General features: G+C 39.7%; 1 protein-coding gene across 2 annotated transcripts in view; it reads left to right on the top strand.

The window, feature by feature from the left end:
* The first annotated feature begins 16,009 nt into the window (after window positions 1-16,009).
* The window catches only part of SYNPR (synaptoporin), an 88,642-nt gene continuing 81,415 nt past the window's right edge, over window positions 16,010-23,236 (top strand). Inside the window, exon 1 of one of the 2 annotated variants that reach the window (XM_042454296.1) lies at window positions 16,010-16,353. Coding sequence is in view for 1 of the 2 variants with exons in the window: in XM_042454295.1 (XP_042310229.1) it covers window positions 16,330-16,353 (24 nt within the window). In the remaining variant the exon portion in view is untranslated. The remainder of the gene's footprint in view (window positions 16,354-23,236) is intronic. The other variant, XM_042454295.1, reaches the window with a different exon arrangement.

Consider the following 23,236-nt stretch of genomic DNA (forward strand, 5'->3'; position numbering starts at 1 on the left):
GAAAACCTCATGATGGTCACCGTAAGTCAGAAACTACTTGAAGGTACACAACATCAACAAACCAATGACATTTTTGAAAATATTGAAAGCATTGTACCTTGATTGGGCACTCAGAGAAACAGTATTTAAGTCTCTGCTGAACAACATATCATGAATTTCTGCAGCAAAAAGTCAAGTGACTCCAATCATTGCTTTTGCAACCATTGTGCCTCTTTTATAAACTGAAAATCAGCAGCACTTTTAGTCTTCTGGAAAAAGAGCCCTTTATCCATTTCTTACCACTGACATTTTCAGAACTATGTGTTTTGTTTTAAAATTGAAGTACTATACATACTAATCAATGTATGTAATTGTTTTATATTTATTATAGTAGAAGCACTAGGATTTCACCCATTTTACTTTATTCATGATCTGTAGTTTTCTTATATGTCCACTAGAGAGCAACAGTGGTTCAGGGTTATTGTCTCCACTAAAACGGTGCCAGTGGATTTTCTGAAAGCTTCCAACAAAAAAGATACACTGTTTTTCTAGTTCTGTTTTGCTTGGTTTACAAGTTCCTAGCAACTTTTGTAGATCTGATGGGAGACTGTAACAGTCTCAGTTCAATTGTAGATATACAAAGGTAATGGAAAAAAAATACTGTGTATAAGAGGGACATTGTTGCCATGGGTAGTATGCAACTTCTGATCGTTGAAGCACCTGAACTTGGGCTTTGATCAAAAGTTCCCAGTATGCATGAGTTCCCATCAAGTTTTCATTTCCCTTTTCAAGCCCCCCTGGTATCAGTGATAATGGCTTCTCCCTCTTTCCTTCTCCAAAGGAGAAGGAAATGTTAATCTCCCCCAATTGTTCTGATTTGTCAAGGACAAGCCCAGTTAATCCTCTATCGTCCAGCTTGCTCAGTTGCCTTTAAAATGACCTAGTTTTGTTCATGACGGCCCTGTGGATCAGACATCTCCAAATCCCCCTGTCCTACACTGCTCTACTCAGGTCCTGCAGGCTCATGTCCCTGGCCTCTCTGATTGATTCCAACTCTCTGGCATATGGGCCCCATTCCCACTGGTTTATAAAGCTGATCAAGACTCAGATTATGGGGGCATCATTCCCATTTGAGCGCACATTTGATCCTCATTATGCCGATTCCATTCCCATTGGAATTCGGATCTGATCCCCATGTAATCGAGTTTTCCAGGGAAAACCCAAATCGGGGGGGGGGGGGGGGTCGAACCCGGGTTAATTTGACTGTACGTTTTCTGAGGTTATTCCTGCACCTCCCGAGTCTGATTTGGGGCAAATGAATGGGAACAACGAGGGTGTCTGATTCGGGAACTTGGGGATGGGAGGAGCAGTGCTGAACGGGCTGGCCTGGGGTGTCACCTGCTTGTTCTCTTTCCTGCATTACCAGCGTCATTTCCCCCCGTTCGCGTAGCCTTTCCCCCAGTGGAGTGGGAAGCAGGGTAAGGCGTGTGTAGACAATTTTTTTTTAAAACATTAAGCTTTCGATCACCTAGGCGCTCTGTTGGGTGTCCAAACATAGCAAATTGCTACATTGATCTCCAAACGTGGTAAACACATTACGCCCCCCTGCAACCTCTCTCCTACTCCACATGCATAGATCGACGTGTGAGGAAACCCATTGAACACCATTTTTAACTATTATTTTTTCTTTCTTTTTTTACATGCCTGCTCAGTTGCCCCCCAAACAGCCCAGGGAGCAATGGGGGAGGCAAAGGGACTTGGGGGAATAGAGGCTCCTTCTCCCTTTCCCAGAGGGACTCCAGGAAGACATAGGAGAGCTTGGGAGGCAAAGGGACTTGGGGGATGGAGGCTCCTTCTCCCTTTACCAGAGGTGCTCTGGGAAGACACAGGAGAGCTTGGGGGGGGGAAAGGGACTTGGAGGAATAGAGGCTCCTTCTCCCTTTTGCAGAGGGACTCTGGGAAGACACAGGACAGCTTGGGAGGCAAAGGGACTTGGGGGATGGAGGCTCCTTCTCCCTTTACCAGAGGGGAAAAGTGCCTAAGTGATTGATCGGCTGTGACGTCAAGTGCCTAGGCAATTGATTGACAGCTGCTTTTTAAAAAAGAGGTTCCAGAAGGGCAATGGGAATGGGGAGCAAAAAGGTCCGCTAAAATTACCACCGAGAAAATTTCAATGGGAACAAGAACATGGGTCAAAAAACCCCGAGTCCATTTGCACCCTTTCGTAATGGGAACGAGGGACCCAAATACAACTCAGAAAAAAGATCCGAGTCAGAATCGCAGCAAAATACATTGCTTTATATGTCCAGTGGGAATGGGGCCTTGATCTTTTTTTATTTCTGTTGCCCTCCACCTTTCCTAGTAGCCTCATTGTCTTTTCTAATGATTCATGCCTTATCATGATGTGGCCAAAGTACGACAACCTTAATTTAGTTATCTTGGCTTCTGGGGGAACTGGGGCATAATCTATTCTAGAATCCATTTGTTTGTTTTCTTGACCAACCATGCTATCTTCAGCACTTTTCTCCAGCACCACATCTCAAATGTGTCGGTTCTCTTTCTGTTGGTTTTCTTCACTGTCCAGCTCTCACTTCCATACATGGTGATAGGGAATACAATGGTTTGGATGATTGGGGGGGGGGGGGTTTTTTTTTTTGGGGGGTTCAAATTGTGGGCTTTTGCACAATTTTTGCTTGTGTATATAACATTTCTGCACTGTGTGTTCTGTGTAAAATACCCCTTTTCTATTTTTTTATAATGTCTTTATTCAAAAAATTATTAAAAAGATAAACACATAAAACTCACAATGAGAAAAAGTATGCCTCGGCATTTCTGGACATTGAGAAGGCCTTCAACAACATGAACTGGCACCCAATGATAGCCGTTCTGAGTAAAATGGATGTGGGAGATAGATATATCAATCGGATTAAGGCAATTTATGGTGACCAGAATGCACAGATAATTATTATTGGGGAGAGAACTAAGATGGTAAAGATAACTAATAGGGCCAGGCAGGACTGCCCACTCTCTCCCCTATTATTTTTAATAGTAATGGAAGTAAAATACCCTTTTCCCCCCAAGAACATTCCTTTTTCAGTATGAAAGCAGGGTTTTTTTAACAAGTGAAAAATGTGAAAAATCATTGAAAAATGCACAAAACTCACATAATCTTTCCTAGTTTAGAATATTTTGAAATTCTTGCAAACAAGAAAGAAATAAGTGCAAATTTGCAACCTAATTTTTAACATGAATATTCATTAAAGTTAGGTGACAGATACTTGTGGTACAACACAATCTTCTGCGGAAAAACAAGTTCATAGAATCATAGAGTTAGAAGAGAACACAAGGGCCATCCAGTCCAACCCCCTGCCATGCAGGAATTCTCAATCAAAGCATTCCTGACAGATGGTCATCCAGCCTCTGCTTAAAGGCCTCCAAAAAAGGAGACCACATCACCTTCCAAGGCAGTTTGACCCACTGTCAAACAGCTCTCACTCTCAGGAAGTTCCTCTTAATGTTGAGGTGGAATCTCTTTTCCTGTACCTTGCATCCATTGTTCCTGGTCCTGTTCTCTGGAGCAGCAAAGAACAAGCTTGCTCCATCCTAATGTGACACCCCTTCAAATATTTCAATAAGGCTATCCTATCACCTCTTAACCCTCTCTTTTGCAGGCTAAACATATCCAGCTTCCTAAGTCTCTCCTCAAAAGGCATGGTTTCCAGATTCTTCACCATTTTGATTGCCCTCCTCTGGACACACTTCAGCTTGTCCACATCCTTTTTGAATTGTGGTGCCCAGAACTGGAAATTCTCATGCTTAAATGGCTATATTAGTGATGCAGCTATGGGAAGACAAAATCACAGCATTGATCCCCATTCCAAGAAGAATCTATCCCTCTAAAGAAATTATCCTTCAGTCCTCTGTATTCTATCATTGCAGAACATGAGACATTTAAAATCATTCACACCTAGACCACTTACACTTGTTGTGTTACCATGCCCTTACTCACTTTGGCCGGTTACACACTGGCACTTGGGACGTCCACAGGACGTCCCATTTTAAAAAGGGGGCGTCTCTTCTAGACGCCCCTGGGTCTAATACTGACTCTGTCCATACAATATGGCGCCGGCCGTTCCACATGGCCTGCGCCATCTTTACGTATTGGACACATAGCGTCCGAACGTGTCGCGGCGCCTCACGACATCATAGAGGCGCCGCAAGAAGGAGCTCCATTTTGGAGCTCCTTTTTTGCTCCGCGCGGGAGCCGTGCGGTGTGGCTACTGCGGCTCCCGCATGGAGCAAGCGCCGGCGGCGGCAGACCGCCTCAAAGCAGCGGTCTATAACCCGCCCCAGTCTGCCTCTTTTCCTTGGATGTCTTAACTCTATTTCAGAATGCTCAACTGAAGTTTTTAAGATACTGCAATACTAGATATTTAGGGAGTGAATAAAAATTTCCTGGAGGTGAAGAATTCTATAAGGAAGGGCAATGCCCTTATCCCACCCTCCCGCCTGCAATAGCCACATTCTTGTAGCTTATGCAGCTAAGGTAAGCTTCCAATTTTCAGTATTTAGGGGCACATGGCCATGTATTCAGACTGCATATCTGTCTTTTTTCACCACTCACAGAGGTCACAGATATCCTTGTCTGATATCTAGTGGTAATAGTATCTTTTAAGGTAGTGAGTGATTGTAGCAGCACAAGGCATGCACCAGGTGGAAGTGTCTCCTGCTGGGCTCTCAATGGCCTTGAAAGGAACAAATTATTACTCTATTTCAATTTATCTAAACATCAGCAGGACAAGCTCTTGCTCTTTTGCCAAGGATGGAATTTAGAATTTGGTCGTGGACTTTCCTTTAATATTGCACTGGTCTTTGGAGGCATATAGAGCACTACCTCTGAAAATCCATACAATTACAGAGTCTCCCACAGGTCTGGTGGAGGGAGTGACCAAAAATTTAGGTTATTAATGCTGGTCAAAATTTGTATATCTTCTGACTGGAAATAGTTTTAAGCAGAATCAAAAGAGATATCAGGAGATACCATATCACAGGACAGAATAATGAATAAACTTAAATGATTTAGACAACGCATGACTACCTCTGCAATGAAAATTTTAATTCTATTTGTTTTATAATTTTCTCTCTTACCCTTTTGGTCAGCTCCTGTTTCAGGGAAGGCCACTGGGGAAACAAGCCAGTCAAATATAAACCACAGTTTTAAATACAAGCCAGACTTTTTAAAAGGCCAGGATTTATAAACAAACAATAAACCATGTTTCCAGAGTATGGGTTGGGATTGGTTAACAGACCATGACTTGTCAGCAGATCTTTTGACCATAGTTTGTTGTAATTTGTGAATATAGTAACCAGAAATGGCTCTCCAGAGTTTCAGACAGTAGTCCTTTTTAGCCTAGGAACCACTGACTTTCCACTTTTTTCACGAAAAGCAACTGGTCTGTCAGTGAACTATGACACTCCCCTCTCAAATGTTGCTTACCATACCTTTTCCGCTATCTTCCTATTTCAAGAAAGACCTGGAACAATTACTAAAGAAAGTCAAAGAAGAAATCGCTAAGGTAGGCTTAATGCTGAATATTAAGAAAACAAAAAATAATGACCATGGAAGAACTACACGAATTCATCCTAGATGACAACAAACTAGAAATTGATCAGAATGAAGACTGCTGTCAAGAAGTCAGAAGAATTTCGTTGAATCACAAGGAATCCATTTGTTTGATAATTGAGTGCCTTTCTCAAATGTCATTTGAAAAATATTTGCTTATCATAGGTGTTACATGTATGGAGGTTTTTTTAAAAACAAATAAAGCAAGGAAGCCTTTAAATGTCTGAAAGCTAGGAGACAGCTAAATGAATCCAGTTTGTTGGTGTTACTTGCATTCAAGTTGTCTCTGGTTTATGGTGACCTAAGTATATGGTTTTCTTGGAAAGATTTGTTCAGAGTAGGTTTGCCTTTGCTATTTCATCATAGGTGATGCTGAACCTCATTAAAATGTAGCTTGGCCTCTTCACACATTATAACCCTTTGTTACCCAAGAAGAAGGTTCAGATAATGGGAAGGACTTGGGATAATGAGAAGGACTTGGGATTATCATGGTGGGACCAGAAAGGGGGCATTCCCTTCTCCCTGTTGCAGGTCTTTTTGCACCCCCATAACCACAGGTGGGAGGGGGCTGGAGATCCACCAGTGATTATTGTCAGAAGGCATAGAAGGGGTGGGAGGGAGGAAGAGGATGGGAAAGGAAGGAAGTTCCCAAATTTCCTTCAGCAGATCTTTATCATTAGTCTTGTTTCTCAATTGCATTGACTATAATGGACAGAGTACTTGGTCATATGAAGAGTAAATGTAACTGGGCCCTGGAGAAAAAGTTCTATAAAAATTCTCTACCAGGCAACAACTTGGGAATTTTGATTGGCAGTTCTTCTTTTGAAGCCCGTATTGCAACTTTAGCTATGAGTAAAATAATTATTCTTGTGTGGGAAGTAGAATCAGAAAGGCAATTAGAAGTTTAATAACAGCCTTACACTGACTGGATAGTTGAAAACTTGAAAGTACAATTGATGGTAATTAGCTGATTTCTACTCCTTAGTAACTAAGAAAAACACGATAGAAAAGCATCTTACACCTTCCTACCCTTCAGTGTTTTCTTTTTCTGCATGATTGGTGATATATTTTAAATGCTTTGTGTTTGAGAAGGGAATGAAAAGAAGCACAGAGGCGTGGATAGAAGAGAACAATGTTAACATGGTGGGACAAATGCTGTCATGAACTGTGGAGTAAACTGCTTTCACTGACTCAGAAGGTTTATCAGTATTGTTTAGACAAACTTCTGGCAGTGTGTGTGTGTGTGTGTGTGTGAATAAGTGACCAAAAAGGTGGAAATTGTTCATCAAGTTATATAACTTCATGTATAGTTTCCACCTTTTTGGTCATCAGCTGTTCTTTCTCTGCTTGCTATCTGTGTGTGGTTTGCTTCACAAGGAAAAAACATATAATTTTTGTACATAGATATATTTCACAAATCTAAAGAACGTGGGTTTTCAATGGGGGGAAAATGCCACTTGTTTCATTCTTGGGCTGGAGAAGAAATCTAACAAGAATGAACAAACTGTCAATAATCAGTCTAGTTATGAATGAAATAACTTAGTAAGATTTCTTTACATCTCTTAGTGACACCCTATGCGTTTTACTTTACCAGTGGAATATAAGGAGGGTGATTTATCAGGGAAAAAATAGAGTTTTGCACTGAGTCCTCCTCAGCAACTTTTGTTTGTTTGTTTATGTTGGAAGTGTTCATGTACAGTACTCTGCCTACCTTAACAGGATCTAGTTTGGCCTCAAGGTAATACAGGAGAAGGAATCCTAGACCAGTTTTCCCTGACCTGGTACTAGTTGATAATGATGGGGTGAATAGTCAGTCACTCAATTTTTATTATGATCAGTAACCATAAAAAGAAAGAGCAAATAACAAGTTAAAGGACAATACAAAGAATAAGATAGATTACAAGGTACCCTTCCAAATGAGGGAGAGTGATGGCTTGCCCATGCACTAGAACACATCTGAAGAGCACAATTGTAGACATAGACTGCAGATTTTGTGAGCTGCACTTTCCAGTAATGTTTTGATTCTGTAAATAAAATCAAGGTGAGGAATAAATTCTCAAGTGCCTGGTCACTTGGATGTCAGAAGTGCTGCATATTAAACTAAAATGTTAATGCTGGCATCTAAAAATATGCACCTCTTTTTTAGCCTCTAATATAAGCTGCTTTCCATCTCAAATGGAAAATTGTGGCTGTTATCCTTAAAAGGCTAAGCTACAGCTTCTTCCCTCAAGTATTTGTTTTTTGTTTTTTTTTTTGAAAATCTGAAAACTGAAAGTGACTTGTGACATGATCATGAGAACAGAAAACTTCCCAGACAGCTACATAAAGCAAGAGAACAAGAAGTCCAGAGATTTTCTGCTGCAGTGAGCACTAAGCATTGTACATAACTTGGTCTCTTACTGTTCCAGTTGATACCAATGTAAATCAGGAATAATTCCGTTGAAGTACAGGGGAATCAGGTATGCAAAAACATGTCCATTGAGAAACATAGTTTCTTTTTTAAAAAAAATAAAATAATTGAATGCCAGAAATATGCCACTGTTTATATCTGGTGTGCCAAAAATCTCTCTCTGAAACCAACTTACATAATACTGTGTCAGCCATGAAACCATTACCATTTCAGACTTCAGCAGCAAGCTATGGGCTGATACGCATTATGTGACATTTGCATTTAGAAATGAATTGGTGAGTGTTCATTAAGTAGCATGCAATTTGCAAAAGGAAAGGAAAAATTATTTCCATTTGTATTTCTGATTCAATTACTTTGGAGGCTCTGCCAATAAATAATTTTTTACAAAAAACAGGAATACAGAAGTGGGGAAAGTTCCCCAGGGAGTTGTTGCCAGAAGGGTTATTAGCATATTGTCGTTGTATTATTTTACTAGCAAGGACTAAGATGTCAGCTTTTTACAGTGTAAATGCCTTTAGCCTTGTAAATATAATCAGAAAGTCTGAATATAAACCAGGAAAGTTCTGGTGGCTCATGCAAATTAAATAGTGTAGCTCTAGAAAGCTCCACGTTGCAAGTACAAACATAAATCTGATAGGTTTGGAGAAACCTGTGTTAGCAAAGCAGCACTGTCATTTTGAGGTAAACTTGTTGGGGACATGAGACAGGGCCTTTTCCATGGCAGGCCCTAGGCTCTGAAATTTTGTTTTCATTTGTAAGCCACATTGAGTCTCAATCTTGGGGAAAGGTGGGGTATATAAATATTACTTTCATTACTGTGATTGCATTTCCAATGTCAGAGTAGGGCAGGGTAAACATTTGTGTGGTTCCAAGCAGTTTTATGGGCTGAGCTAGTTATCTTCTAGCTCCTCTAAGGGTGTGTTGTATCCACAGCATATGAGCTGCCTGATGCCACATCAACTAACATGCTCTATCTTCTGGATTTTTTGGGGTTTGTAGTTTGGTAAGGTACATAGGCACCAGATCCTGTCTGATCCTTGAATCTAAGCAAGGTCAGCCCTGGTTGGTACTTGGATGGCAGACTGCCAATGAATCATAGAATCATAGATTCATAGAGTTGGAAGAGACCATAAGGGCCATCCAGTCCAATCCACTGCCACGCAGGAACTCACAATTAAAGTACCCCAACAGATGGTCATCCAGCCTCTGTTTAAAAACCTCCAAAGAAGGAGACTACACCACACTCCAGGGAAGTGTGTTCCACTGTTGAACAGCGCTCACTGTCAGGAAGTTCCTCCTAATGTTGAGCTGGAATCTCTTTTCTATTCTATTCTCCAGAGCAGCAGAAAACAAGCTTGCTCCATTCTCAATATGGCCCTTTCCAGAAGGGCCTTTTAGTACGTACTGTGTACATACTAGGGTTGCCCAGGGGCATCTCTTTCAGACACCCCCAACCCTAGTACATACACAGTACGTACAAAATGGTGGCGTCCATTCTACATGGGCACCGCCATTAGGACATCACGACCGTGCAGCCTCCAAATGTCCTGGCACTGCGGAAGGAGCTCCGAAATGGAGCTCCTTCCTTAATTTGTGGCGCTGGCGCAGCCTTTACACAGCTGCGCCAGTGTCACAAAAGAGAAAGGGACCGAGCGGCCCCTTTCTCCTTTCCCTGCCACTGTTGGGATGTCCTTGGGGCTTTGAAGCCTCTGCCTCTATTACAGATCCAGCCAAGGGTGTTATTATGGGAGTGCAGGGGGTACAGACCACACTGAAAATGCCTCAGAGGTGAGTGTCTGTCTTCCAGTGTAGAGTATACCACTGCACCTCTCTGTGGACTCCTGGACTCCTGGAGACTGAACATCCCAGGAATGAACTTGTCCACCTGCAGATCTTCTGAATAAATCAATGTGCAGTTTTTTTGCAAGTTTACTTCTGTTCAGAGATCTGTTCTGCATTCGTATGTGAAGGGTTATGGTCTGAACCAGATAACAGTGAGAGGATTGTGTGTTTTTTTAAACAAACCGTATGCTTCTCCTGCTGCAGTTGAGTGTTAAACAGTATGTTCTGAAATTTTGATCCAATCCATTGCTTAGCTTTCTGAAAAATCACAAAGGCAATGTTTTACTATCATGTGTTGTGTTTTGTCTCTTTGGAGGGAGCTTGGGGTGACTAGGGATAGGTGCAGCATCTTAGGTAACTCATGGGATTTTGAAATGTAGAGTTCTGAAACAATTCGGAAATGTTTCGGGTTTGGTGGTTAATAAAGATAAGACGTCCATATTAACAGTGAATTTAAATAATGAAGAAAGAAGAGATTTAGCAACCCGGGCGGGATATAAAGTTGTGGACAAAGTTAAGTACTTGGGAATTTGGGTAACAAACAATAATTTGGAATTGTTTAAAAATAATTATGTGAAGGTGTGGCAAAGTATTAGAAAGGATTTGGATCGCTGGGATAAATTGGGATTATCCTGGATGGGAAGAATAGCTACAGTCAAGATGTCCGTGCTTCCCAAAATAATGTTTCTTTTTCAAACTATACCGATTTTGTTAAACGAACAACCTTTTCAAGAATGGAATAAGGATATCAGGAAATTTATCTGGAGTGGAAAAAGGCCAAGGGTTCGTTATAAAAATCTATGCGATGATGTAAAACGGGGAGGAATGGGGCTTCCAGATTTGAAGATTTATTTTTATGCGTGCTGTTTCGAATGGATAGTGGAGTGGTGTAAATTGGAAAGAAAACAGATTTTGAATACAGAATTAGCAGGGACTGTATTTGGCATACATGCTTTTATGTTTTATGATAAACTCAAAGCTAATAGCGATTTCTTAAATCATGTCATAAGAAAAGCACTTATTCGTGTATGCCTTAAATTTAAATGGATAATTTACTCTAAACTACCGATGTGGGTCTCGGTAAATGAGGCTTTTCACAGGAACGATGAGATATGTAATAACCGATGGGTGACATATAAGGATCTTGTGACAATAGATAAAAGGACCAATACATTAATGTTTAAATCGCAAGACATGTTGGAAAAGGAGGGTTTGCGTTTAAACTGGTTTCTGCATCGCCAAATTAAAGAAAGGTTTATTTTAGACAATAAGATGTGTGGTATAGACCCCTTATCCTCAAATTTTGATAAAATCATTTTTGGTAAAAATGAGAAGAAGATTTCTAAATTTTATAGTTTTTTGTTGAAAATAGTCATGCATGAAGAGCTTGTGAAACCATCCATGATTAGATGGGCTCAAGATTTAGGTGAACCTTTGCCGTTAGCTCAATGGGAAAAAACGTGGGCTGTCAGAATTAGATATACTGCTTGCATAGCGCTAAAGGAGAATTATTACAAGATGCAGAATAGATGGCATCTTACTCCCTTGAAGCTTTCAAAGATTTATAAAAATCAGAGTCCCAACTGTTGGAGGTGTGAGAAAGAACCAGGATCCTTTATGCATATGTGATGGTATTGTAAGCATGTCAAAAAATATTGGGTACAAATATATAATAAAATGCAACAAATTGTAAAAGTGAACTTTAAATTTGAAGCCAAACTTTTTTTGTTAAATATGATTTCAGATGATAAATTGGAAGACAAGCACGGAAAATTATTTTTTTATATGGTTTCAGCGGCCAGGATGATACTTGCATCCCATTGGAAAGGAGATGCAGAACCTACTTGGAATGAATGGATTTTGAAACTTATAGATTTTATGGAATTGGACAAAGTTACTTGTTATGTTATGAACTTGAATTGGAACAAGGAGAAATTAATTTGGCATCCTTTGATCACGTTTATAAAATCAGAGAATCTGGTCCGTAATTTTATTGGATAATGTCATATTGTGTTATAAAGATTGTTAGAAGAAATATAGCAAAATGCGGGGAGATATAAACGCAAGACAAATTCAAAAGGGGTAAAGTTTTGTTTTTTTTAAATTAAATTGAGGATTGAATGATTAGAGATGTCTTTAAAATATGGGTAAAAGTTCTAATTTAAGTATAATCATGGATTACGCAAGTGCGGTGAATTTGATCTTTTTCTTTTTGTATTAAGGAAAATTGCTGGGCTAAATCATGTCTCAACCCCTCCGTATGAGGAAGTCATTATGTCTTTGTAGTAATGTTGTTATGGTATTTGTAGCGGTGGGTTTGTTTTGAGGGTGGTCAATGTTGAATGTATGTATTGTATTATATTGGTATTGTTATGAATGTTTTATGTAGTCATATATGTTTTTTATATATATGTATGGTAAACTTTAATAAAGATTATAAAAAAAAAAGAAATGTAGAGTTCTGAAGGAAACAAAGAGCCATGGGGAAATGGGGAGCAGGAGGTATCTCCTGTTGAATGCAGTTCTGAAGATGATACAAAAAGCAACAGCTGGCATTCCCATTTGACCTTGATCTTTGAGCAAAAGGCATTTGTATCTCTCCCCACAAGTTCCAGTGTCTGCACCAGCTGCTCTGGAAGGCCAGTGTGGGTTCTCTTATGATTTTGAATCTAAAACAATGAGATTCAGTAAGATATATGGGGAAAGGTAGGAATGAATAACAGTAACAGGAGCATGAAGATCATTCCTGGTTCAATTACAGTGAGAGTTTATGGTAAGTTTGTAATTTTTTTCTCCCCTTCATGTTTCTCCATCATTATTTCACACAGTACAAAAATATGACAGTTGGTCAGTCTTGCATGATGTTATTCATTGTTTCTACTGCATGGAAACAATGCTGTTGTAAGAACCGTCTGAACTTTTAACCAACTGCTACCTGTGTGTGTTTGTGTCTTTGCTTATTTTGTTTGTTTAATGTAAATCTCACCTTTCTTTCAATAAGGGACCTGTGTAGTGTCCACTGTGAACGACATTAATTCATATTGGGCAACTGTGCTGTACTCAAGAAAAAAATCTGGATTTTCTTCCTCTCCTACATAATTTTTGTATTTCTCTTATTTTGCAGAGTTAATGGGAGAGAAGGAGAAGATGCAATGGCCTGGCCTCAAAATTCTCCCAGACAGAGAAGAACAAGGGAGAAGCTCCAGGAGCCTTGGATCCTGGAAACATTGAATGATTGACCAAAGAAGACTCTTACTGTGGTTAGGACACTCAGTCCATTAGTAGCTGCTGCACTTACTTTACCAAGTTTTAGAAAGTTACTTATTCGAGGTACAGCTAAGAGAGCTACTATCAATTCTGGCTGGAGAATTTTTGTAGGTAACATAGCTTTTCCATTTAGGGCACGTGTCTCCATGGGAATTCAAATTAAGTAATTATTTAAGCCAGTGGAGATTACTATGCAAGGGCTCAAGAGAACCATTTCCTGATTCCATTCTGCTGATCTTTTCTTTTTAGAAATATATCAGAGAGAAAAGCTTGTCTGAATATGTGATGATGTACTCAAGTCTGAAAGGTGACTTATTGTGTGTGCTTTGTACTGGGGTTCTCACCAGTTTGGCAAATCAAAAAAGAATTTACACTCTTTTCACAAAGAGGTGCTTTTTTTGTAATTGTAAATCATAGGATTCTTCATGCTTCCTCAAAATGGATCTCTCCAGCGGAGGACAGAAAGCACACTAACTTTACATGTAGTATTGTTGGAGTTAGCAGCCTTTGGATCCCATGTTGTGAGAAAGGCAGGATATACACAAAATAAATAGATAAATAAATAAATTGTATACCCGTGCAATCAGCCCTCCACATTTGAGGTTTTGACTTTTCTGGATTTCATTATTCATGGATTTGATTAGTACATTCTCTCTAGGAATCTCTAGGTCCTCCTGTCAACTTCAGCCAAAAATCATGCTGGAGGACCCAGCGATTCCTAGAGAGAATACTTCTCTAGGCATTTGTAAATCCTCAGCACTTCATTTTCAACCTCTGCCAGATCTTGACCAATACAATTGTCCTGAATGACCTAGAAATTCCTAGAAAGGTGTTTTTTTGAAATAATAAAAAAATTATGCAGTTTTCCCACCTTCACAGGAGTCCTATGCCCCTTGTCCCAATGAATGTATGTATTAAATACTGATTTGCGTTGTGGTGACCTCCTACGTCATTTTGATATACAGTACAGCCATTTTTTTCCTGTTTCACTCTAATGTACAGCCATTTCCCCTCTTTCCTCCATAAGATCATGTATTTGATTATGTACAACTTTTTTATAACTAAAGCTACTTTTATACATTTTACAAAGACTAAATTTGCTTATTTCTTTCTCTGCTAGACCCTGTGGGGGCTGTGGGACTAGTGGCTGTTCAGCTTCTGTCTCGCCAGTTTAAATACTGTACTAGAGAATTCTGTCACTGTCACTCACATTTCCCATATCAAAAGAGGGATATTTATTTATTTATTTATTTTACCTGTGATCCCAGAATATGAGGTTTTGGGGTTGTTGTTTTTTTGTTTTGTTTTGTTTTTTGGTCTCAGCATTCTGACTTTCACCTCCTGTGATGTCTGTTGTCATCTAGCCCAGTAGTGGGAGACCAAATCCTGCTCTGATTATGCTGATCCAAGACTATTATGTACAGGAGACTTGCAGGACATAGTCTGATGCTTCCCTTGGGCTTGAACCATCTCCTGATTAATTTTTTAAAAGCATGACATGCATTAAGTTTATTTTGAGATGATGCTTGTTTTCCTCTGGCTTTGATGTGGAACTGCAAAAAGATCTGTCTTCAATAAAATGTTTCGCTCCAATGTTATGCCTTTTGGTTTTAGTGACTGCATTTATTCAGTGGTATTAAAGGGGGCTGGGAGGGAGGGACAGTGAACTGATCTCATTTTTATTCAGTAAAATCAAATGGTTCTGCAACTAGTGAGTCATCACAGGAAACCAGACCACTTTCAGGTATAACTTTGCAATAATAATAAATAAAACTTATTATTATTATTATTATTATTATTATTATTATTATTATTATTATTCCAGTTTAGAGGACTGACACTTTCACCATGAAGGAATTACTTTTTTAAAATTTAAAACTTGTGGAAATGTAAGTCAGGCAATTTGCTGCATGCACCCAAGGTACTGTATAGGAAACCTGTAGGTCATCCAACCAGTGACAACTCCTTTCCCTTTGTTTCTTGTTTTAGAGTAGGGAATTTGTGGGGTCATTATAAAGACCAGAGTCCACACAGAGGACAAGTTTTTAATACCCGAATAGAAACAGTATGTCTGTTTTCTGAAACTGGGTCCTAAATCGCTGTCTTCTTACAAAAGGTACTGAACTGGGTCTGTAGAAATTCATTGCTGATCTACCCTAAATAAATACAACTTCCAACAGAAAATTGAATAAAAGTATCCACTGGAGTTTGGTTCCAGGAACCCCCATGGATACCAAATTTCCTGGATGATCAAGTCCCATTAAATATAATGGCCTAGCAAAATGTTGTCAGTTAAAAAGGCAAAATCAAGGTTTGTCCATGGGAGTTTGTATATTTGTAAAGTATTTCAGGCTGTGGATGCTTGAATCCATGGATAAAAATCAGTGAATAAGGAGGGCTGACTGGAGTTTGAATTCTGCACCTTGGGGGTCATTTTATGTAATATTTCTGGGCCTGTTCTCAGAATGAAAACAGTGCTACCTGTTGACCATCCATAGACTGCCTGTACGAGCATCCTCTCCCACTCCTCTCCCCACCACCACCACCTTGGCATGGACAAGCGCTTCCTCATTCACTTTTTAAAAGAACCTCAAATTACCATGCACAGTTTGTCTGCTTTAAAATGAATGAGAGCCCCTGAATACAAACATTGGATGTATGCACCTTCCACTGCATAGAAAGAATGGAAAGTTTTCCCTGTCTGCACTTCCCACTTTCTTATCAAATGGTTCTGTGCATTTATGTGCTTATATATCAAGCCCAGAAGGACTTGGAGTGCCACCTGGCATCTTCCAGAAAGCAAAGTTAGTGCATTTGCAGATCTGAGTAATGAGCGTTGCATTTTTGTAGGCAGTGGCTAAGTACACACTACAGAAGCAGTTCAGGTTCTTCTCACCAAGTGTAGTGTGTGGGGGGAATATTGGATTCCTGCCTTTAGACTCTGTATAGTCATTGTCTGATAATATTAGACCATTTCCCTAGCACCCCCCAGCAAATAAGGCTGTGGCTGCTGCCTGATTGGTATATCATCTCACTTTCCCTGAGCATTGATTTTTCTTGCTCTCCTTTTATTTGCTTCATAAAAAAACCCAGGGACACGGAGCTACTGCTGGCTACTGAGGAGCTTTTTGGGTGCCTTTATTTTTAGCATGAACCATCCTTTGTCTTCTTTCAGATGAGGGAAGTTGGATTATAAAACCTTTTGTAAATGTGTATGGTGATATTTGCTCCGGTAAGTTAAGATTGTTCCCTCAGTGACTATAGCTGTCAGTTTGTGTTGTCTAAAGGAACTTGTTTTGAAACCTTAATCCACCTTTGTTGTATGTGTCTCTTTGAGCAATTGCGTCCTGATCTGAATTCTGTTTGTGTGTGATTCCAAGATGCTTATAAGAATATCTGCTACTTTGTGTGAAGAAAGCAAGAGCTTGAGTGAACTTCTGTAGTTCATGCAACTGTAATAGTATGTGCATAGGCAAGGAATTATAGAGAATAAGGTTTAATGTGTCATTGACTGTTTGGGCAATGATATGGATGTGTGTGTGTGTGTGTGTGTGCGTGTGTAAATACAGATATTGTGGAAGAAATGGGGTAATGTAGTTCTTGAAATAAGATGAAAATAAAGGAAGGATTGTACAGTGTATAGTACCATTCTGTAATACAGCAGATGAGGTATTGCTGCTCTTGGAAGGTATTAAGTATTAAGTAAAAGAAGAAAACTAGTTAAGTATTGAGTCTCTTGTTAAACTGCAGATCAGTAAAACTTTTGGATAAGCATTTCATTTGACATATTTTATCTTCCTACAGACTTTCTTGTATAAAGCAGAAAACTATTTTACTTCTTAAAGATGTTGTTTTCTGTAGACTTTATCTAGTCTATAATGTTCCACATGACACAATAAAATATGCAAAATAGCACATGACATTCAGCATTTTGGAACAGTATAATATTGTGTACAATGGTGACATTGCTGAGCAAAACGACAAGTTTTGGAGCTGGTGAGATTGCATAGTGAAATTTTAAGGCTTTTACTGCAAAATTAAGTCACATATAATACTTTCAGATTTAAAAAAAAACCCTTCCTGGAGCTGGCAATTGCAGATGCCAAGTTTCTGAAAAGTACAAGAAAAACCAATTAATTGTTGTGTTGTGGTAGGCTCTTAATACTCAGAAAGCACACACAAACAAAGGTTCGCTTTTGTCATTCACTGCTTAGCTTTTATCTGCAGCTTCTGTCATGTTTTCTTTGAAAGCTGAGTGCACTTAACTTGAAAACTGGGGGGAGAGGAAGGTGGAACTAAGTATTTTCAGTTAAAGTTTAAAGCCTTGCATTTCAAATGTTCTGAGGAACTAAATGAGTATTAAAGTTAAAGCTGCCCAGATGAGCGTTTTCAGGACAAAATCCTCATTTCTCCTGCTAAAACGGAACTTAATACCAGTACGTCCAGCTGGCATGTGCCTTTAGTGCAGTCTGGTGTCCTATAAGTATAGTGTGGTAGTGAAGCATGAGAGTTAAAACTGGATATGGTCATTTCATATCCAGTGACCAGTGATGAATGGCACTAATAATTAGAGTTTTAGTAATCATTTAATATATTCTAAAGCATTGTGTAAACATGCTATTTACTATAGATAATTCATTTGTAGAGATATTAATTTTTCAAAAATATAATCCAGAGGATAAGCAAATTATTATTTCTAAAATGTTATGCTTATGCTTGATAACACAAATGCCTCAGTAGCCAGAAAGCAAAGCATATTTCTGGAATAAACATGGAATAATTGTAATTCAGAAAAATCCCATATTTCTTTATTTTTCATACTGGCAGCTACTAGCTGTATTGGGGTGGCTGGGAAACAGTATTGATTTCAAACTTCCAAATACCTCCTAAGTTTGTCATTTTGTCAATGAGTTTTAAGAAAGTAAAGACAGAGTGGCTTGACATTTGTAAAATAAATCTCCTGTGAAATAAGTCACTGGGCTGACTTTCATGTATACTGCATAATCCTGCACATGACAGCTGCCCATTGTTCAGCAGTACTTCATTGCATTATCTAAAAGGATGTTATATGGTTGAGTTCATTGTACAAGAAGTGGGAGGATTTCTGGTTTTGCTTACATTGCTCTTGGAAAATCAATTCTATTGATTTGCAAACACCAAGTGGACCTTTGAATGGTAACCTTAATGGTCCATCACACTGTGCTTCCACCACTGTGTGTGAAGTTCCTTGGGGTTTTGGTCATAAAAAGAACAAGAATGGAAAGCCACTGGAAATATGAAGGGGAAGAAATGACAGGGAGAAAAGCAGAAGCAATTTGTAATAATGACTGGGCATGTTTGGTGGAGCTAATGTGTAATCTATAGGCTGGACCCAAATAGAAAATTGGACCATTGGTCCAAAACACATTGCATACATAATCCAGTTTGAGACCACTTTAACTGTCCTGGCTCAATCCTAAGGAATTCTGGGAACTCTAGTTTTGTGAGACATTTAGCCTTCTCTGTCAGAGAGCTCTGGTGCCACAATAAACTACCATTCCCAGGATTCCCTAGCACTGTGCCAGGACAGTTAATGTGGTCTCAAACTGGATCATTTATGCAGTGTGTTTTGGACCATTGTCAAAGCAGCTGAGCCAAGGCTACTATATAATGAGGGCCCTACTAGCAGGATAGATCAATATTCTTCAAGAACAAAAACCCACCCTGTGCAATTTCACAAGCCCAATACAAGGTTGTTGTTTTCCTTTATTATTTAGTATACATGTGTTTGGAAGGAAATAATGCCTACATTTAGGTCTTTTTCACACTACCCAATTTATTACACTTTGACAACAATTTAAATTCCATGAGCCCATCCTAAAAATACTTATATTTGTGGTTCTGAGAATTATTTAGATTTTTCTGCCAGAGAGCCATAGTGCCTATCCAAGCTACAGATGCCAGGATTTTGAGGGATGCAGCCATGGCAGTAAAAGTGCTGTAATCGTGAAGTGTTAAAAAAGACCTTTGTCTTTTGAACAACAAAACTTTTAGAAAAAAATGTTTGCTCAGAACGTTTTCTGCATTCTCCAACCTGTACAATCAGTTTCTTATAAAAGTAAGAAATTATGTCTGAGATATCTAGAAATGTGAATCAAGTGGTAACGGATTGCCTCCTAACAGTTTGATGCAATCAGTGCTGAGTACCCATTTTCATGGAGTTTTTCTAGGTGGTGGTTGTTGTTGTTGTGTACCTTCAAATCATTTCTGTCTTATGGTGATCCTAAGGCAAATCTATTATAGAGTTTTCTTGGCAAATTTCTTCAGAGGAGTCTTGCCATTGCTATCCTTTGAGGTTGAGTGTGACTTGCCCAAGGTCACCCAGCGGGTTTACATGGCCAAGCCGGGATTCAAACCCTAATCTCCAGAGTCATGATCCGACACTCAAACCACTACATCATGCTGGTTTTCTTTCGAGTAGTACAGTACACAAATACTTCAGTGCAACTTAAGCGCTAGTGTGTTTTTCAGGTTGGCCAATGTTTGCAATATCCATGTTATCTAGTCATTCTTGTTGGTATTGTCATTTTACTAAAGGAACTACATTGCTCATTGTTGTTACTGAAGAACATGCTGGATAGGCACATGGGATGGTGATAGTGGTATTAGAAGTCAACGGGAGTATCTGCCTGGGTTCGCACCTAGTGCTATATGAGCAAAAATTTCTTAATGTTTCAGATGGAAGGCAGGAAGGAAAAGTAGGAAGACAGAGAGAATTGCATGCTTTGCTGTCATTCCACATGGATTATCATTAGGTATGAAAGAATATACAAAAAAAAAAAAATACAAAGCATGCAAAATGTATTCAAAACATTATACTAAAATATTTTAAAAAATTAAACAATCTTTTCTGAGTGTTGGGAAACTCCGACAAGAAGAATCCTCACTGATGAGAATCTTAAGTTTGGGGTTTCTTTTACACTAATGACATGTGATGGCTTTCTACCGAAAACTGTGTTCTCTGTGCCAAAAATAGCATTTTCTAGAAAGACTTATTTGGTGAAAAATTCACAATTTTTATACAGAAAATACTGTTTCCTGTTTAGCTATCCACATGTGAATTTTGTGCAGAATAAAATTACAAATGATCTTTGAAAACTGGGCATTTAGCAAAGATTTCCTAACAGAGGGAAGAAAATTTCTAATATTACTTGTTGTGTCCTTCAAGAGTGAAATTAGCACGTAATTATATCAATACTTCTCACCATGCCTCTGAGTCAGTGTACCTATGCTCTAGGCTATATTTAAGGTAGCCAACCTGATGGGAGCACTACATCCAGAGGTGGTGCTGTCCAGAGGAGACAACAGCCTTTCATAAAAGAGATTGGGTAGTCTGGGAAACCTTTTAGCCAGTTTTCCAGTGGTGCAAAGTGCTGATGTGGGGAGGGCATAGAGAAAAGTTGTGATGTGAATGTTAATACAGTATGGGGTTGTCCTCCAACTTGGTGCTGGGATAAGGCCATGTTAGCAAGGCAGAACCTAGTGAACTTCTGTTCTGTGTGAACAGAGTTGAGAACAAAAGCTTTCATTGGGCTCTTGTATACTTGAAGATATATATGGCTTAGCCTCATATTTTGCCCTACTGCAGGATTTAGGAATGGCTCAGGCATTCTTTGCCATTATACAAATAAACATTATTATTATTATTATCATCATCATCATCATCATCATCATCATCATCATCATTGTCACAAGCCAAGTCAAATTGCACTGCCACCATGAACTCGGTCTCTTTCAGCTCAGCAGAATGCCTGAAGGTTACAGGGGTGGCTATAAAGCATGTGCATGTATGCACACCTCTATCACTCCACTGCAGCATGTGCAATGATATGCTGGGTTGAGCTCCACAAGAGATGACTAGTGTACATGTATGGATTATGCCCATCAACAATCTAAGATATGGAGATGACACCATAATACTAGCAGAAAATAGCAGAGATATGGAAAGAGTATTGAGGAAGGTCAAAGCAGTAAGCGCAAAAGCAGGTTTATAGCTGAACATCAAGAAAACAAAAGTTATAATCAAAGACAATCTATATAATTTTAAAGTAGATGATGAAGAGATCAAAACAGTTCAAGGCTTTCAATACTTGAGCTCAAACATCAGAGTGCAGACTGCAGTCAAGAAATTGGAGGAAGATTAGGACTTGGAAGGTCAGCTATGAAAGAACTAGACAAGATCCTGAAGTATCAAGATACATAAGTGTGCCCGCGTCATACGCAGGCGCACCTCCAGCATACATCAATTAGGAAGGGCCCAATGTATTAAATACTAAAGTTAGGATTGTCTATGCCATTGTATTTCCCATTTGTATGTATGGATGTGAGAGTTGGACAGTACAGAAAGCTGTCAGGAGAAAAAAAAGTCACCTCATTTGAGAAGTGGTGTTAGAGAAAGGTTCTGAGAATACTGTGCACTGCAAAAAAGACAAATAAATGGGTCCTAAAGCAAATCAAGGCTGAACTCTTCCTAGAAACCAAAAGGCTGAAACAGAGCAGTAGTAAGCACCGGCTTAGGGGTGGTGTGGGGCGTGGTGTTTAGATGATGCACACCCTGATGCTGTCCCCAAGCCGGCATCATGCCACCCGCCTGACCAGATGGCAGGCGGCATTGTGGCACTCCAGCAGTGCAGCATTTAGACACCGCATGCCACAGACATGCAGAATAGCTGCTGCCTTTGCAGAAAGGGTGGGTTTTTTCCACCCCAAAAAGAAGCGGCATTTTGTCGTTTCTTTGAGAACTGGAAAAATGCTGGATCAGGCCATGGTGTGCAGTTGCTGTGGCCCTGATCCGGCGCTCAAAGGGGTGGCATCAAGCCATCCCTTTAGGGCCATCTGTAACGGCCCTTAGATGACTAAAGTGAGATTGTCATATTTTGGCCATGTCATGAAAAGAAAGAACTACTAGAAAAGACTATAATGCTTCGTAAAGTTGAGGGCAATAGGAAAAAGAGATGACCAGGGCAGTTGAAGATAGGGTGACTTGGAGATCTCTCAATCATAGGGTTGCCATTGGTTGAAATCGACTTGAGGGTAGTTGATGACAAGAACAGCATAACTACTTGTTTTCCCAGTAGTTCCCAAACTTATGTCCTCCATATATTTTGGACTTTGACTTCCAGAAGCCCCAGCAAGCTTAACCAACGGTCAGGGATTCTGGAGCTGAAGTCTAAAACATCTGGAAAAACAATGTTTGGGAAACACTGGGTTATGCAGTTCAAATATACACAGTAAGTGAAAATGATGGCATTTCCTTTTCCCTCACTCAACATTTTCCCATGTGCCATCTCTCCAAAATTCTGTTTTTTTAAAAAATAATGGCCCGGTACATACCAGCCTTTCAGGTGTCCTCATCACATGTGAGGGTTGCCTAGGGGACAGAGTGCCCACACACGCCCCACAATCCTCGCACGTAACGAGGGCATAACAATGGTGGAGCCCTGTTTACGTGGGCACCACCATTGTTACGTAAGTGCCACGTGGTGCCCACATGGCGCCATGTGGCACTTACGTAATGAGTGCACCAGTGGCACACTTGTTATGCCACCACCGTGGCTTCAAAAGAACCCACTTTTTGCGGGAAGCCTCGCTGTTTGGTGGCTGAGGCTTCCTTCTGGCGGAAAAACAGGCACTGGCAGGCCGCCCTTTTGGGGCAGTCTGTACCGCACCGGAATTTAGGAAACTGACCATTTAAGCTAGTGGCCATTACATTATCCTATGGCACTGAGTTAATCATATATTGTGTGGGGAAGTGGTTTCTTTTGTCTGTCAAACAAGCTCAGTAATGGAAACTTTGCATGGTGCCAGTGGTATTTTTTTAAGGCAACGTAATTCCCAATTTAGGATGGAGACATATTGGATTGCAAAGGAAGTATCTTTGTTGTGATGCAAATGGATGTTAACTTTCCTTGACTTTAAGAATCTCTCAGTTGCCACATGGCCAGAAGGAGAAGGTGCCAGCTACAAGATATGCCCCTTCATACCATCTTAACTAAGAAGAGAAACAGAAAAATGCAAGCCTATGACTAACATCTTCAGTTTTCTTCTCCTATTTGGTTTGTAACACCTTGCCTAAT

Source organism: Sceloporus undulatus, chromosome 2, assembly GCF_019175285.1.
Source record: "Sceloporus undulatus isolate JIND9_A2432 ecotype Alabama chromosome 2, SceUnd_v1.1, whole genome shotgun sequence".
Classification (NCBI taxonomy): domain Eukaryota; kingdom Metazoa; phylum Chordata; class Lepidosauria; order Squamata; family Phrynosomatidae; genus Sceloporus; species Sceloporus undulatus.